The sequence below is a fragment of the Suncus etruscus genome, chromosome 2, assembly GCF_024139225.1.
Source record: "Suncus etruscus isolate mSunEtr1 chromosome 2, mSunEtr1.pri.cur, whole genome shotgun sequence".
Taxonomy (NCBI): domain Eukaryota; kingdom Metazoa; phylum Chordata; class Mammalia; order Eulipotyphla; family Soricidae; genus Suncus; species Suncus etruscus.
The window spans coordinates 25,797,766-25,812,720 of NC_064849.1; the positions used below are offsets into that span (position 1 = coordinate 25,797,766).

Sequence of the window (14,955 nt, forward strand, 5' to 3'; positions counted from 1 at the left end):
TGACCACCTGTTCTATCATTTCTTTGAACTCAACATGGCGTCACTAAAGTCATTCCTGACAGTTGGCATTGCAGTGTTACTATTTCTACTCAAGGAGCATAGTGAGCTCATATATTTCCCATTATGTTTGCTGTGTTTTTGCTGTGCTGGAGTGAATATTTACAGTTAGTAATCTTGTAGTCTTGGAGGAATTAATCTAGCAATTGCTTCTTTTTCTTTCCTGCCTCTCATCACCAGTAACAGGAGAATAGATTTGAGCAGTGTGAGGTGTAGTAAGTACAACTTAATCATAAGCACATAAGCAGATGTGAAGGTCAGGAGATGTGGAGGTAGACTTGAAAATATGGTATACCATAAGCATGAAGGCTTCATGAACCTAGTTGTAAAAGAGGGGAGTCCTTTAACAATTCCAAAAACACTTTTGGGCTGTCTGCTGGTAGGTAAACTTGACCTGGATGATCGGAACAAGCAGAGGGTCTGAGATATAGAGGTGGAACTGCTGAGATGGCAAAGAATAAGAATGAAGATTCTCTTTCAACTTTTTCAAACACATTGATGTTCAAATAGTGATTCACTTAGATGTTGTGAAGTAAACACAAGTTGCAGCAGCAGTATAATTACTCAATGCAGTTATTCTTGTGTGCCATATGTATTCAGCCTTTATTTAATAAACATGTGATTTTGCTTGCTATTACCAACTTAAAAACTCTTTTAATGACATATATTGTGTCTTAGAACAAATATGTGATACTGTCATAATAAATCCTTCTTAATAATTTGTAGCTTATCATTCTTAACTTACTTTTTCTTGAAACCTTACAATTTCTTACAAACCTAAGTATTTGGGAATTCAAATTCTTATGTCAAGATTCTATTATCAAGATGAAATTTTTTCCTCCTGAAGTAGTGTTCTTTTGTGTCTTTAACTTTAATTACAGTATCTTCCATCTTGATCATGAACCCCTTATATTTTTCTTAAAAACTCAATTATATGCAAAAAGCTTATGATTTTTATAAAGCTTTCCTCAAGAGCAAAGTATTGCAGGGTAGTATCATGATGAACATCATTAATCCATTCCATTCCTTAACCTATTTTAACATTCTTACCTACTTCACTCTAATATAGTCCTCTCTACTACACCCAAATATTATAGAAAAACTATTTCTTTGAACAACATGTCTTGTATTTTTATTGTTTGGATTTAGTCATTATTCATTCTGCCCTCTTTTTTATCATTCTTGGATTAAGGTTAATATGCTTTCTTAATTTTATTACAAAAATGATATTGCAAATGAAGTTGAGTAAATCTAGGATTTTATGTGCACCTTTTTAATAGACACCAGGATTAAATTAATTCCTAGATGAAAAGCTATAAAGTTATTAAACAAATATTTTAGGTGCCTAATATTTCATTTTTGTAAATATTAATTTTCCAATACAAAGGTTTAAAATTTATGTCTGGTGAAAAAAATAAGTCAACCTTTACAAACTTAATTTTTTTATAATGAGAATACTATGGATGTGGTGCTATTCAAAGGATAACAAATACCACCTCATTTGTTTCAATAAAACAGTTTTTATTAAGAAAACCATTTTACTGATTAGGAAACTGAGACATGGAGATTCAACATAATCTGTCTTAATATCTATAGCCCATAAGAGGTCTAGAACCCAGATCTAGAACATCAGGTGGATCTAGGATGCATATGAAACTCTATTACATCCTCATATTGGGCATTTGTGGTTGGGAATGTTGCACTGGTGAAGGGGGCATATTCTTTTTCTGACTGAGGACCAACTACAATCATATTTGCAATCATGATGCTTAAATGAAGATATTATTTTTTAAAAAAATTTATAAAAAGATATATTTGATAGAAAGAAAAAAGAGAAAACCTATCATCACATTCTCCATTTTGTCCCTAAAACAAAGCCAAATATCATACTAATATTTATCATACTCTCTTATTTTGTAGTTCTATAAAGCAAGGCAGGATAAACGAGGTTATTTTGTTTGTTTGTTTGTTTTATTCGGGTCACACCCGTTTGATGCTCAGGGGTAACTCCTGGCTAAGCACTCAGAAATTTCCCCTGGCTTGAGGGGACCATATGGGACTCTGGGGATCGAACCGCGGTCCTTCCTTGGCTAGCGCTTGCAAGGCAGACACCTTACATCTAGCGCCACCTCGCTGGCCCCAAACGAGGTTTTCTTAAATTGATAGACTTCTGTTTAGGACAGAGTTCTATGTTGAACTTTTAGTTTTTTCATTTTTTCAGTGTTTCATATTATAGTGCTTTGACAGTGTGTCATTTCTTTAATCATTTGATTTAAAAATTATAATGAAAGATGTCCATATTTTTGTAATGGGATATTGAGTTCTTAAAATTAGTGTATTAAGTCAAGGCATAGGCAGTCTACTTCCTTCAAACCAATTAAATGCTTATTAGCAGCTCTGGCTATGACCCTAATGACAAATTTAAGAAGTATAGGTTTTAGATTTTGTCTTGAAATTCCAAGAAAAATGTAAAATAAAAAAATAGTAAGAGAAGGAGAAGCATTTGTTTTGTTTTGTTTTTATACTAGGAGCCATTTTTGCTGTGAATTTGAATTAGAGAAGGCTAAGGATTTAAAGTAGATCAAAATGAACACTTTCTAAGAAGAAAAGCTCTGCCTTCAATGTGGTGCAATGCCAACCCTGGGGCATAATTACAGATACACTGGGTGCCTTTTATCATGGCTTAATTGATTTTAGAATAGCTAATGAAATTCTTTACTCATTTGAGAGATAGTAAGAGTAAAAAGCATTATCAAAATCCAACTACAGTCAGGGTAACCTTGGCACACTCTTTATACCTGTTGGTGCATTTCCAAAATAAAAAGGCACTTTAAATTCAGGAGCAATCAACCCAGCCAGTACAAAGTTGTGAATCAATGTCATTCAGTTCCCAGTTTCTCTCAGTATCTCTGTAAGGAGTAGTAGTGAGAAATAGTTTGACTTTATCATCCTTATAGATAACTATCTCTTGAAAAGCATTGGGAAACTGCTTCTTACTTCAGAGAAAACTATGACCTGTATTCTCTTCATTACAAATATATAAAAAAATTATTTTGCCAGATATTCTCAATGCAATACCATGGGTGCTATGGAATATATCATTAGAATTTTATTTTTAAACAATAGCCACAAATCTCTCGAAGCATTGAATTATCTGATTTGTCTATCCACACTCTACACCATTTTTCTCTTAAAATGGTTTAATTTTATTTCTTCATTTACTTTGTTCCTTTATCTTCTATGGATGAATGGCTCATATGGTATTTTCTTTATCCTTCTGATTTATTTTACATGTCATGTCTCTTAAATTCCAGTCAAGCTGTTGCAAATTTTATTATTTCATCTTCTATATACCTGAGTAGTATTCCATTGGGTATGCCTTACCCTATCCACTCATCTGTTAGTGGGGACATAAGTTGTTTTGATATTTTGGCTATCATGAATAATGCTTCACTGAATTTTGTTTTATTTGCTGCATTTTTTACATAACCATGATGCTGGAAAAATAATTACACAACAACCCTAGATTTAGACTTGAAGGTCTATAGGAGAAAACTGTAGTATAATGGTATGACTTTACAGTTAAAAGTGGTAATAAATGAGGACTATCAACCTATGGTTGAAGTTAAGTGAAATACCACATTTAAAGACATAGAGAGCCAACTAAAAATAAAATGAATTTACTATTTAGGCCAAATAAATATCTGGAAGTTGCATTTACCTCCTACACTATCATTTTTTTGATCCTTGGACTAAATATTTTCCTGGAAAAATGGAGAGTTATAACTTAAAAGGTGCTTAATTAAATAATGTCATCAAAATACAAAGATTCTAGAATAATTTATTTGTTAATCGCCAACATCATGTGATGTTTCTGTATTTTCTACTTTAAAATAGCCAGTGATTCATTATGCTTTCACTAACATGTTGAACAACTGATTTCTTCTTTTCTCCAAATACTGCTTGCAAATTTGTTGTTATTGTTTTGCTTTGTTTTTTTATTTTTTCGATGTGTCCTATCCATCAATCTTACTCCTAATTATGCACTCAAGAATCACTCCTGGTAGGGATCTGGGACCATATTAGCTACAAGAGATTGAACTCTTTTGTTTGCAGTGTGCAAGACAAACAGCGCTATGAGCCATGCTATCTTTCTGACCCCCGAATTCAGTATTTTTATTGGTTAAATTTAGTAACCTTATCTGAAAGGCATTTCCATAGAATACTTACCTTACATTAACCTGAATGCACTTAAGCATTTGTAAAATGGATTTGCTTTTGTTGATGCTGTTTTGTTTTAAGGCAGACAGAACTTAAAAATACTTTAAATAGCCTCCTGTATTACATATTGTCATATCTCTTATACTTGGAATGTCATCAAAATAAACTACAGCACAGAATCCATTAGCAGTGATTTAAACATCAATGAAATTTAGAGAGTACTTCCAGCATAGTTTCCAAAAAGTTTTTAAAATGAAAGCTAAATCTGTATGCATGTAGCCCCACAAGAAGGAGGCTTAAATTGAATGTCTGTGCCCTGGTGATGTCATTAACAATAAGAAGGAAAAAAGAATCCTTGCATTACTAAGATTAGATTACTTTATTATCCAAATTTCATGGTAAGCATCCAGTTTCCAGGAGTCCAAATAATCCAAAAGAACACCCATTTCTATCTAAGTTGCATCAATGCCCCATTAAAGATTTCTCAGGAACCTATGTTTTGACTTTGGTTTCCTGTTCTAGTCTTTATGTAAGCTTTTGTATTTCTCAGTATTTGATGAATTCTGTATTGTTTTCACTAAACACCCTCCACCCCTTCGTGAAATAAATATTCCTCCTGATTTCATTTATTTCTTAGTGTTAAGAGTCACTTCTTACGAAACTAAGGTGACTTTTATTATTTTAATGTATAGTGAATATCTGAGTATTATTTTCAGGCTCTCTTTTATTTTCACCACACTACATCCATAATAATTGTGTTGTCGAATTCTATTAGTGAATTTTCCTGCTTCTTTCTATTGTTACAAAGAGGCTCAGAGCCAAGCAATTATTCCTGACATAGAATCTGTGTTTCAGTAACAATTCAGATACTTTCATTGCCATCAGTCTCTATTTTGTGGTTGTAATAGAACAGCATACCCTGAGCTCTCAGTGCTTTAGTACCAACTCTTACAGAGAGCAGCTTGTATTACATTACAGTTGTCAAGAATTTCAGGATCATCTCATATTGCTTCAGAGGTGGAAACAAGAGATATATGGCTTAACCCTAAATCCCCTAAGTCTTTGTGTCTATGTGGAAAATGGGCACACTACTAAAACCTTGGAGTAATGCAAAAAATAAAATCTAACCAGGCATAGAACATTCTTTTTTCTTCTTCCATTTTTTTCCAGGCAGTCAATATCCTATTTTTTCTTTCTGTAGCAGGAAAAACCCAGGCTTCTTGAACCTTTGGATTATGAAACTGTCATTGAAGAGCTTGAGAAGACCTATCGGGATCATCCCATTCAAGATCTTCTCTTCTTCCCCAAGGATGACTTTTCAGTAAGTGTTCTTTTCTTTCCCAGGCTAACTGAGTATGATCTATTCAAAGGGGTGATTTTATTTCTTAACTCTACTAAGTTTGTCTATGGCCCTTCTATATTAGTCTATTTTTTTAACAGAAATCTACATTATCCATCAATCAAAATTTCTCAAGGATCTCTTATTTTTTGAATTTTTGAATTTAGAATTTTAGAATAAAATTTAGAAATTTAGAATTTTAGGGTAGAATTTAGAATTTTAAAAATTTAGAACTTTAGAATTTGTAATTTTAGAATTTTATAACTTTGAATAAAATTTTAGGAATTTAGAATTTTAGAACTTTGTAATAGAATTTAGAATCTTAGAATTTTAGAATTTTAAATGAATTTATAAATTTAGAATTTTAGAATAGAATTTAGAATAGAATTTAGAATTTTATAAATGTAGAATCTAAAAACTTAGATTTAGAAATTTAGAATATAGAAATTTAAAATTTTAGAACTTTAGAATAAGCCAATGGCAAATATTATTCTCGATGGTAATAAAATAAAAGCCTTTCCTTTAAAATCTGGTACAAGACAAGACTGGCCTCTCTCACCACTCCTATTCAACTTACTGCTGGAAGTTCTTGCCATAGGGATTAGGCAAGAAATTGATATCAAGGGCATCCATATAGGAAAGGAAGAAGTCAAGCTGTCACTGTTTGCAGATTGACATGATAATATATTTAGAAAACTCTGAAGACTACCAAAAAGTTTCTAGAAACAATAGATTCATATAGCAAAGTGGCAGGCTACAAAATTAGCACACAAAAATCAATGGCCTTCTTATACACCAATACTGATAGAAAAGAAATGGACATTACAAAACAACCCTGAGGCCGGAGTGGTGGCACAAGAGTTAAGGCATCTATCTGCCTTGCCCAGGCTAGCCTAGGACAGACCGAGGTTTGATCTCCCAGAGTCACAAATGGTCCCCCAGGCCAGGAGCAATTTCTGAGTGCATAGCCAGGAGTAACCCCTGAGGATCACCAAGTGTTGCCCAAAAATCAAAAAAAAAAAAAAAAAAAAAAAGAAAAGAAAAGAAAAGAAATACAATAACAACAAAACCAACCGCATTCACTTTACTGTCACACAAACTCAAATATCTCAGAGTCAACTTAACTAAAGATGTGAAGGACGTATATAAAAAAAACTTCAAAACTCTGCTTCAAAAAATAAAAGTGGACAAAGCAAAATGGCAGTATTAACATCATTAAGATGGCAATACTCCCCAAAGCATTGTACAGATTTAATGCAATCCCTCTAAGTATTCCCATGAAATTCTTCAAAGAAGTGGATCAAACACTCTTGAAATCCATTTGGAACAATAGACATCCATGAATAGCTAGAGCAACCCTTGGGAAAAGGGTATGGAAGGCATCACTTTTCCCAACTTTAAGTTGTATTACATAGCTATAGTCATTAAAACAGCCTGGTACCGGAATAAAGACAGACCCTCAAAATAATGGAATAGACTTGAGTATTCAGAGAATGTACCCCAGACATACAATCAATTTTTAATAAAGGAGCAAGAAATGGAAAATGGAGCAAGGAAAGCCTCTTCAACAAGTGGTGTTGGAGCAACTGGCCAGCTGCTTGCAAAATATGAACTCAGTACCTCCTTCTAACACCATGCACAAAGTTCAAATCCAAATGGATTAAAGACCTGGACATCATAGCTCAAGTACCTCTTAAAATTTGAATACTGTATTACAAACTTAATCATTTTTGTTACTTAGGACAAAAGTAGCACAGTATACCACTTGGGTTCAGCTAACTTTGGTGTCTGCCAATGACTGAATCTATAGCCATGGTCTGACCTAACCTCACACTTCCTCCCTCTGACTAACTGCCACTGGAACCTTCCAAGAAGCTGAAACTAAGCCATCTAAGAGGCATAAATATCTTGGTGCCCAAGATGTAATTCTTATAATCTTTCTTAATCATGGTTGTTCTTTAGGAAGAAAGTGTTGAGGCTTGGGGAAAAAGAAAGCTTTATGCTTACATCTTGGAAGGTATTATAGTCTGTAATTCATACAGGATACTGTTCACTAGCATCTAACTCATTCCAAAAGGTTGTAGAGGAAAGAAAAAAAAGTAAAATCAGTGTCTGGAAGGTCGATCAGGGTTTGATTTCTGGCACCACATGTTATCCAAGCATCACCAGTTTTGGCCATGGAAGCCCCTTGCATTTTCAGTGTGGCCCAGATATGCCTAGACAGCAGTACCCAAACAGCACTGTATCCTAGAGTCCTTGCACTGAACAGAAAGCCCAGTGGCTGGGAAACACCAGTGGGGCTCCTAAACAATCTGAGCACCATTGATAGTTGCTTCTCACCCAGATGAAATTCATTTTGGAGAAAAGTACAGTAAAACTATGGATGATGTGTTATTCTAGTATGCCAAATGTTCTCTTAATCATTTTCAAATTGTTAGTAAATATCTGACTTTGCCAAAAAAAAAAACCTTAGAGAATAGTTGATAATATTTCATTAAAAACAAAAACACAACTGTACTTCACAACATGAACATCTTAAGCAGATGATCAGTTCAAATGAACTCTGTGAATACCTTTGCTCCATACCATAATACAGCTCCCATTTTTCATTTTTTCCCTTATCTTTGGGGGCAAGATCAAATGTTTGGCTTCTGAAGAAATAAATTTTTAAAAAATTATTATTGATATGCTGTTGGTTTATGACATTATTGAATTTCATGGGGGTAATGTCACATTTGCTACAAAACCTAGCTCCCTGTGATATTCAACCCCCAGAAAGATCCCCACTACCAATTTTCTCACTCATTTTATTTTATTCCAGCAACCAACACATTTTTCATTGATTCCTGGAATTTGTGGTTTTTTCCTTTTGTTTTACTGTAGTGTGAGGAATCTAACCCATAAAAGGCATGCACTCCACCACTTGAGCTACATTTTGGCTTTACTTTAGCTTACAGCCATTTATTTTGCTTGTGTTATTTATTTTCCACATATGAGTGAAGATATCCAGTAATTATCTTTTACTTCCTTACTTTCACTTAGCATAATCACTGCTAGTTCCATGCATTTATCTTTGCCTATTTTAAATAATGCTGCTTTGTATATGGGAGCAAATAATTTTTGGAATTTGTATATTCAAAAATGAAAGGTTTGGGTTTTTTGGTCACTCTCACATGAGTTAATATTAAAAATCCATGCATAAGAAAAATCAGTTCTTGTTTCAATAACAAGAATTATATAATAATTAATACAAGAGCATAGGTTGGAAGAAAAGATAAAACATTTGATGTTGCTGTTTTTATTGTTATGGCTTGGGAGTCATACCCAGATATCCATGGCCTTATTCATGTAATGCATGTGTTGTACCATGAGTCACATCTTCAGTGCCATCTTTGTTTTTCTTTGGGGATAGGGATATGGGCATACCTAGTGGCACTCGGGTTACTCCTGGCTTTGTGTTAAGAAAATGCTCCTGGAAGATTCAGGGATCCATATGAGATGCAGAGGTTTGAACACCAGGTCAGCTATGTGCAAGGCAAATACCATACCAACTATGTTATCACACCTGCCCCCTTTATCTTTTAGGTGATGGGGCAATTCTAAAATATTGGTAATGAATGTGGTAAGTTTTATACATATAGAGAGGTCTTATAGTTTGTCTAAAAAAATTCTATAATATTTTTCTCATGAAATGTTTGCTCATAAAAATCAATAAAAGTGAAAGTTTTCAGTAAAATAGAGCTTCCAGATGAAAATATGTTTGCTTGTAAGTTTCTGTCAGTGCCTTGTATATTTTGGAGATTAGTCCCTTATCTGATGGGTATTGGGTGAATAGTTTCTCCCACTCAGTGGGTGGCTCTTGTATCCTAGGGGCTATTTCCTTTGAGGCACAGAAGCTTCTCAGCTTAATATATTCCCATCTGTTAATCTCTGCTTTCACTTGCTTGGAGAGTGCAGTTTCCTCCTATAATATGCCTGTAGTCTCAATGTCCTGGAGTGTTTTGCCTATGTGTTGTTCTATATATTTTATGGTTTCGGGTCTGATATCAAGGTTTTTAATCCATTTGGATTTTACCTTCATACATGATGTTAGCTGGGGATCTAAATTCAATTTTTTGCAAGTGGCTAGCCAGTTGTGCCAACACCACTTTTTGAAGAGGCTTTCTTTGCTCCATTTATTATTTCTTGCTCCTTTATCAAAAATTAGGTGATTGTATGTCTGGGGAACATTTTCTGAGTATTCAAGCCTATTCCACTGATCTGAGGGCCTGTCCTTATTCCAATACCATGCTGTTTTGATAACTATTGCAAGTGAAGCAAGTGAAAGGAGAGATTAACAGATGGGAATATATTAAACTGAGAAGCTTCTGCACCTCAAAGGAAATAGTGCCCAGGATACAAGAGCCACCCACTGAGTGGGAGAAACTATTCACCCAATACTCATCAGATAAGGGGCTAATCCAAAATATACAAGGCACTGACAGAAATTTACAAGATAAAAACATCTAATCCCATCAAAAAATGGGGAGAAGAAATGGACAGACACTTTGACAAAGAAGAAATACAAATGGCCAAAAGACACATGAAAAAATGCTCCACATCACTAATCATCAGGGAGATGCAAATCAAAACAACTATGAGGTACCACCTCACACCATAGAGAATGGCACACATCACAAAGAATGAGAATAAACAGTGATGGCGGGGATGTGGAGAGAAAGGAACTCTTATCCACTGCTGGTGGGAATGCCATCTAGTTCAACCTTTATGGAAAGCGATAAGGAGATTCCTCCAAAAACTGGAAATAGAGCTCCCATAAGATCCAACTAGATCACTCCTAGGAATACACCTTGGAACACAAAAATACAATACAAAAACTCCTTCCTTACACCTATATTCATTGCAGCACTATTTACCATAGCAAGACTCTGGAAACAACCAAGATGCCCTTCAACAGACGAATGGCTAAAGAAACTGTGGTACATATACACAATGGAATATTATGCAGCTGTCAGGAGAGATGATGTCATGAAATTTTCCTATACATGGATGTACATGGAATCTATTATGCTGAGTGAAATAAGTCAGAGAGAGAGAAAAACGCAGAATGGTCTCACTCATCTATGGGTTTTAAGAAAAATGAAAGACATTCTTGCAATAATAATTTTCAGACACAAAAGAGAAAAGAGCTGGAAGTTCCAGCTCACCTCAGGAAGCTCACCACAAAGAGTGATGAGTTTAGTTAGAGAAATAACTACATTTTGAACTGTCCTAATAATGAGAATGTATGAGGGAAATGGAGAGCCTGTTTAGAGTACAGGCGGGGATCGGGTGGGGAGGAGGGAGACTTGGGACATTGGTGATGGGAATGTTGCACTGGTGATGGGTGGTGTTCTTTACATGACTGAAACCCAAACACAATCATGTATTTAATCAAGGTGTTTAAATAAAATAAAATATATTAAAAAATATGCTTGCTTTAGGGGCCAGAGAGATAGCATGGAGATAGAGCATTTACCTTGCATGCAGAAGGACTGTGGTTCGAATCCTGGCATCCCATATGGTCCTCAATCCTGCCAGGAACGATTTCTGAGTGTAGTACCAAGAGTAACCTCTGAGTGCTGCCAGGTGTGACCCAAAAAAAAACAAAAAAAAAAGAAAAGAAAGAAGAAAGAAGGAAGGGAGGGAGGGAGGGAGGGGGAAGGAAGGAAGGAAGGAAGGAAGGAAGGAAGGAAGGAAGGAAGGAAGGAAGGAAGGAAGGAAGGAAGGGAGGGAGGGGGGGGAGGGAGGGAGGGAGGGGAGGGAGGGAAGGGAGGGAGGGAGGAAGGAGAAAGAAAGAAAGAGAGAGAGAAAGAGAGAGAGAGAGAGAAAGAAAGAAAGAAAGAAAGAAAGAAAGAAAGAAAGAAAGAAAGAAAGAAATAAAAAGAAAGAAAGAAAGAAAGAAAGAAAGAAGAAAGAAAGAAAGAAGAAAGAAAGAGAGAGAGAGAGAGAGGGAGGGAGGGAGGGAGGGTGGGAGGGAGGAAGGGGGGAGGGAGGGAGGACAGGAATAAGCACAGAACCAAGACAGCCATAAGCACAAGATAGTGGAAGGAAGGAAGGAAGGAAGGAAGGAAGGAAGGAAGGAAGGAAGGAAGGAAGGAAGGAAGGAAGGAAGGAAGGAAGGAAGGAAGGAAGGAAGGAAGGAAGACAGGAATAAGCACAGAACCAAGACTTAGCCCTAAGCACAAGATAGTGCCCCCAAAATAAAACAACCTATAAGTAAAGAGTGTATATATAGGCTTATAGTAGGAAAAGATAACATTTTCTAACCTGTCTTTTACCTTTTATAAATGCCCCCCTCAAATATTTGACATAGTCTAAAGGAACCTTCTTTATCTCATGCAGAAATTTCATTTCTGGGGCTGGGCAGGACACAGAGGTTTTCACTTCAAGGATATATTTTTTAATTTTACATTCTTATATTGCTACTATTAAGGCAAACTTCTATGAACTGTCTCTTTTTTTTTGTTAGTTTGTTTGCTTGCTTTTTAATATAAATCTTTATATAAGCACCATGATTACAAGTAATTTTGTAGTTGGATTTCAGTTGTAAACAGAACACCCCCATCACCAGTGCAACATTCCCACCACCAATGCCCCCCCTCCTGTATTTGTGACAGGTATTCAACTTCTCTCATTCTTTAACATTGTTCTGTTAGTTGTTAGTGTAGTTATTTACCTAACAGAGTTCACCACTCTTTATGATGAGCTTCAAATTGTGATCAGGTCCTTCCAGCCCTAAACTCTATTGTCTCTGGGCCTTATTACAGTAATGTCTTTAATTTTTCTTAAAAACTGTCTCTTTTTATCAAACAACACATACATACACACACATAAACACACCACACACACACACACACACACAACTTGTAGCAACATTTCTTTTGTTCCTTTGTTCAAAATTTACATCCAAAGCTACTCCAATGCTCTATAGCTTAAGAAGACAATAGATAGAGGTGCAGGGCATATATTATATGCAAAAATATTTTCATGAAAATATATTATGGTATCTTTCCATTCTTATTGGAAAAATTACTTACCTACTATATAACCTTTACTATCCTTGATGATGTAATCAAAACTTTTTTAATTTCTAAACACAATCATTTTAACATAAACACTAAATTATTTTAATCTACATTTTGTTAAAACTATATGCATAAAATTTTAACTATTCATTTTCAAAATTAAGTGTTTCTGTGCTGCATTTTAATAGGACTCCTCCAAAATGTGGTGCTGGTTATCCTCTCAGTTATGAATGTCCTCTCCAGCTCACCTCTTCTCCCTGTTACTTAGTCACCCACTTTCTGAACTGTGACAAAATATTAGCTCAATTCTAAGCATATAAGCCTATCATCCTTGGATAATGTCTTTCTTTTCCACCCAATATTCATTTCACACATGATATTGAGTATGCTATATTGACCTCATAATGAGGAAATGACCATGATCAGACAAAATGATCTTGTTATTAAAGCCAGAGCTATCGCACAACAGATAGGGCATATACTTTGCATACAACCGACCTAGGTTCAAATCTGGCATCTTATAGGGTCCCCTGAACCCACTAAGAGTGATTTATGAGCAAAGAGCCAGGATAGGCCCTGAACACCATTTGGTATATCCCAAAAACACACAAAAAAAGAAGAAAGTGAAAAAATAAATTATCTTGTTTTCATGGAGTGTTTTTACCTCTTGGCCAGAAAAAGTAGATCAAAAACAATCAAACATAATGACAACAGAATGGATCCCAATACCCAACAAGCTAGACACAAAGGGAACCTGTTACACTAGCAGTCCAGGGGACAAATGGGGGAGGTAGGGATGCAAGCTGGGAACAGGGGTGGAAGGAAGTCAACACTGGTGGTGGAAAATATTACTGTGAAAGATTTGTAATTCACTTTGGTCACAAAAAATTATTTTGAAACAGAATCAAACAAATTACTTAACTATATTACACTCAAGATAAAAAATAAACAGTTCTGTGAAGAAGATGAAACAGGGCTACATCATAGCAACGGATCAGGGAAGAACAGAGTAGGACTTAGTGTAAAGAGCCCTCTATGGGCCCAAGGAGAAGTGACAATGGAATGATCATTCTAATGTCAGGTATGCAAACATTGAGAGGTAGCTACAATGAATGGCATGCTCCACCAAAGGTCTTTAGTTCACAGGTGCCCTAAGGATCACAGAATCCAGCTGATGTCTGTATTTACACATTACTAAGAAATCACACTTGCAGAGATATATTTCGTCACTTGGTTTGTTTAATCAATATTTATTCAGCACCCACGAGTTTCTGAAAATAGAACAGAACTTCCTAAATGAGTGAGACTTACAAGAAAAGCAAAAGTTCTGTGTCTGAGAATGTATCCAAATGTGGATGGAATGTAAGACTGACTAAGATTCCGATATTAAGAAATATCCAAAGTCAATGCTAATCTGGTACTTGATGACACTTAAAGGAAACTGTCCTCTCTAGGACTACCCTACACCCTATCCCAAGCAGTATTTCTAGAAGTTTCCCTCCCTGTACTCTCTGTCTTACGTCAATAGTATTCTATTTGATCCTCATACATGGTCTTTTAACAGCCTTAGGGATCCTCCTTTGCTTTGATTCATTCAAAGGAAGCTTTGAATCCAGGCAAGACTCAAATTACAATGGGTGAGGCATTTGCTTTGCAGGCGGCCAACTTGGGTTTGATCCCTAAAAGCCCATTAGTCCCCTGAATCCTTGCAAGAGTGATTCCTCTTCTCAGAGCCAGGAGTAAGCCCTAAACACTGTTAGTTATAAACTCCCCATGCCCTCCAATAAAGAAGTAAAAAATAAGAGAATGCAAAGTCTGTTGCTAAAACTTCCTACTGAGGACCCGTTGCCTCAAAAAACAATTTCTCCTCCAATTATCCCTGTCTTCTGGCTATCGTTTATGTCTGAGTCCAGATGTCTGGATCTAGGACTAGGAAGCCCTGTCTCCCTTGGCCACTGTGCAGGTATTGAGCATTCTCTCTGATTCTGTACTTATCAAATCCATCACCTCTGTGAGGATTTATACTCACTGTACAACTGGGCCTAACTTCCAATCATGATTCAGTGAAATTCCACCTCTTCTGAGAAGGACCCTAATTTCCCATGTGTTATTATCTATAGTAGCACCCTAATGCTATATATTATGGTTTATTTTATAATCTAGAGAAATTGGCTTGCTTTTTCAACCCTCTGTCACATGGTTCTTGAGGTTAGAGTGAAGCTGCCACAAGACAAAGCTGTCTTCTGACTTATCATTGCAATGAAAGCAACA

General features: G+C 35.7%; 1 protein-coding gene across 1 annotated transcript in view; it reads left to right on the forward strand.

The window, feature by feature from the left end:
- Positions 1–14,955, forward strand: part of DOCK10 (dedicator of cytokinesis 10) — a 299,752-nt gene that overhangs the window by 127,623 nt on the left and 157,174 nt on the right. Inside the window, 1 exon segment of the mRNA XM_049768172.1 lies at positions 5,480–5,599. Coding sequence (XP_049624129.1) covers positions 5,480–5,599 — 120 coding nt within the window.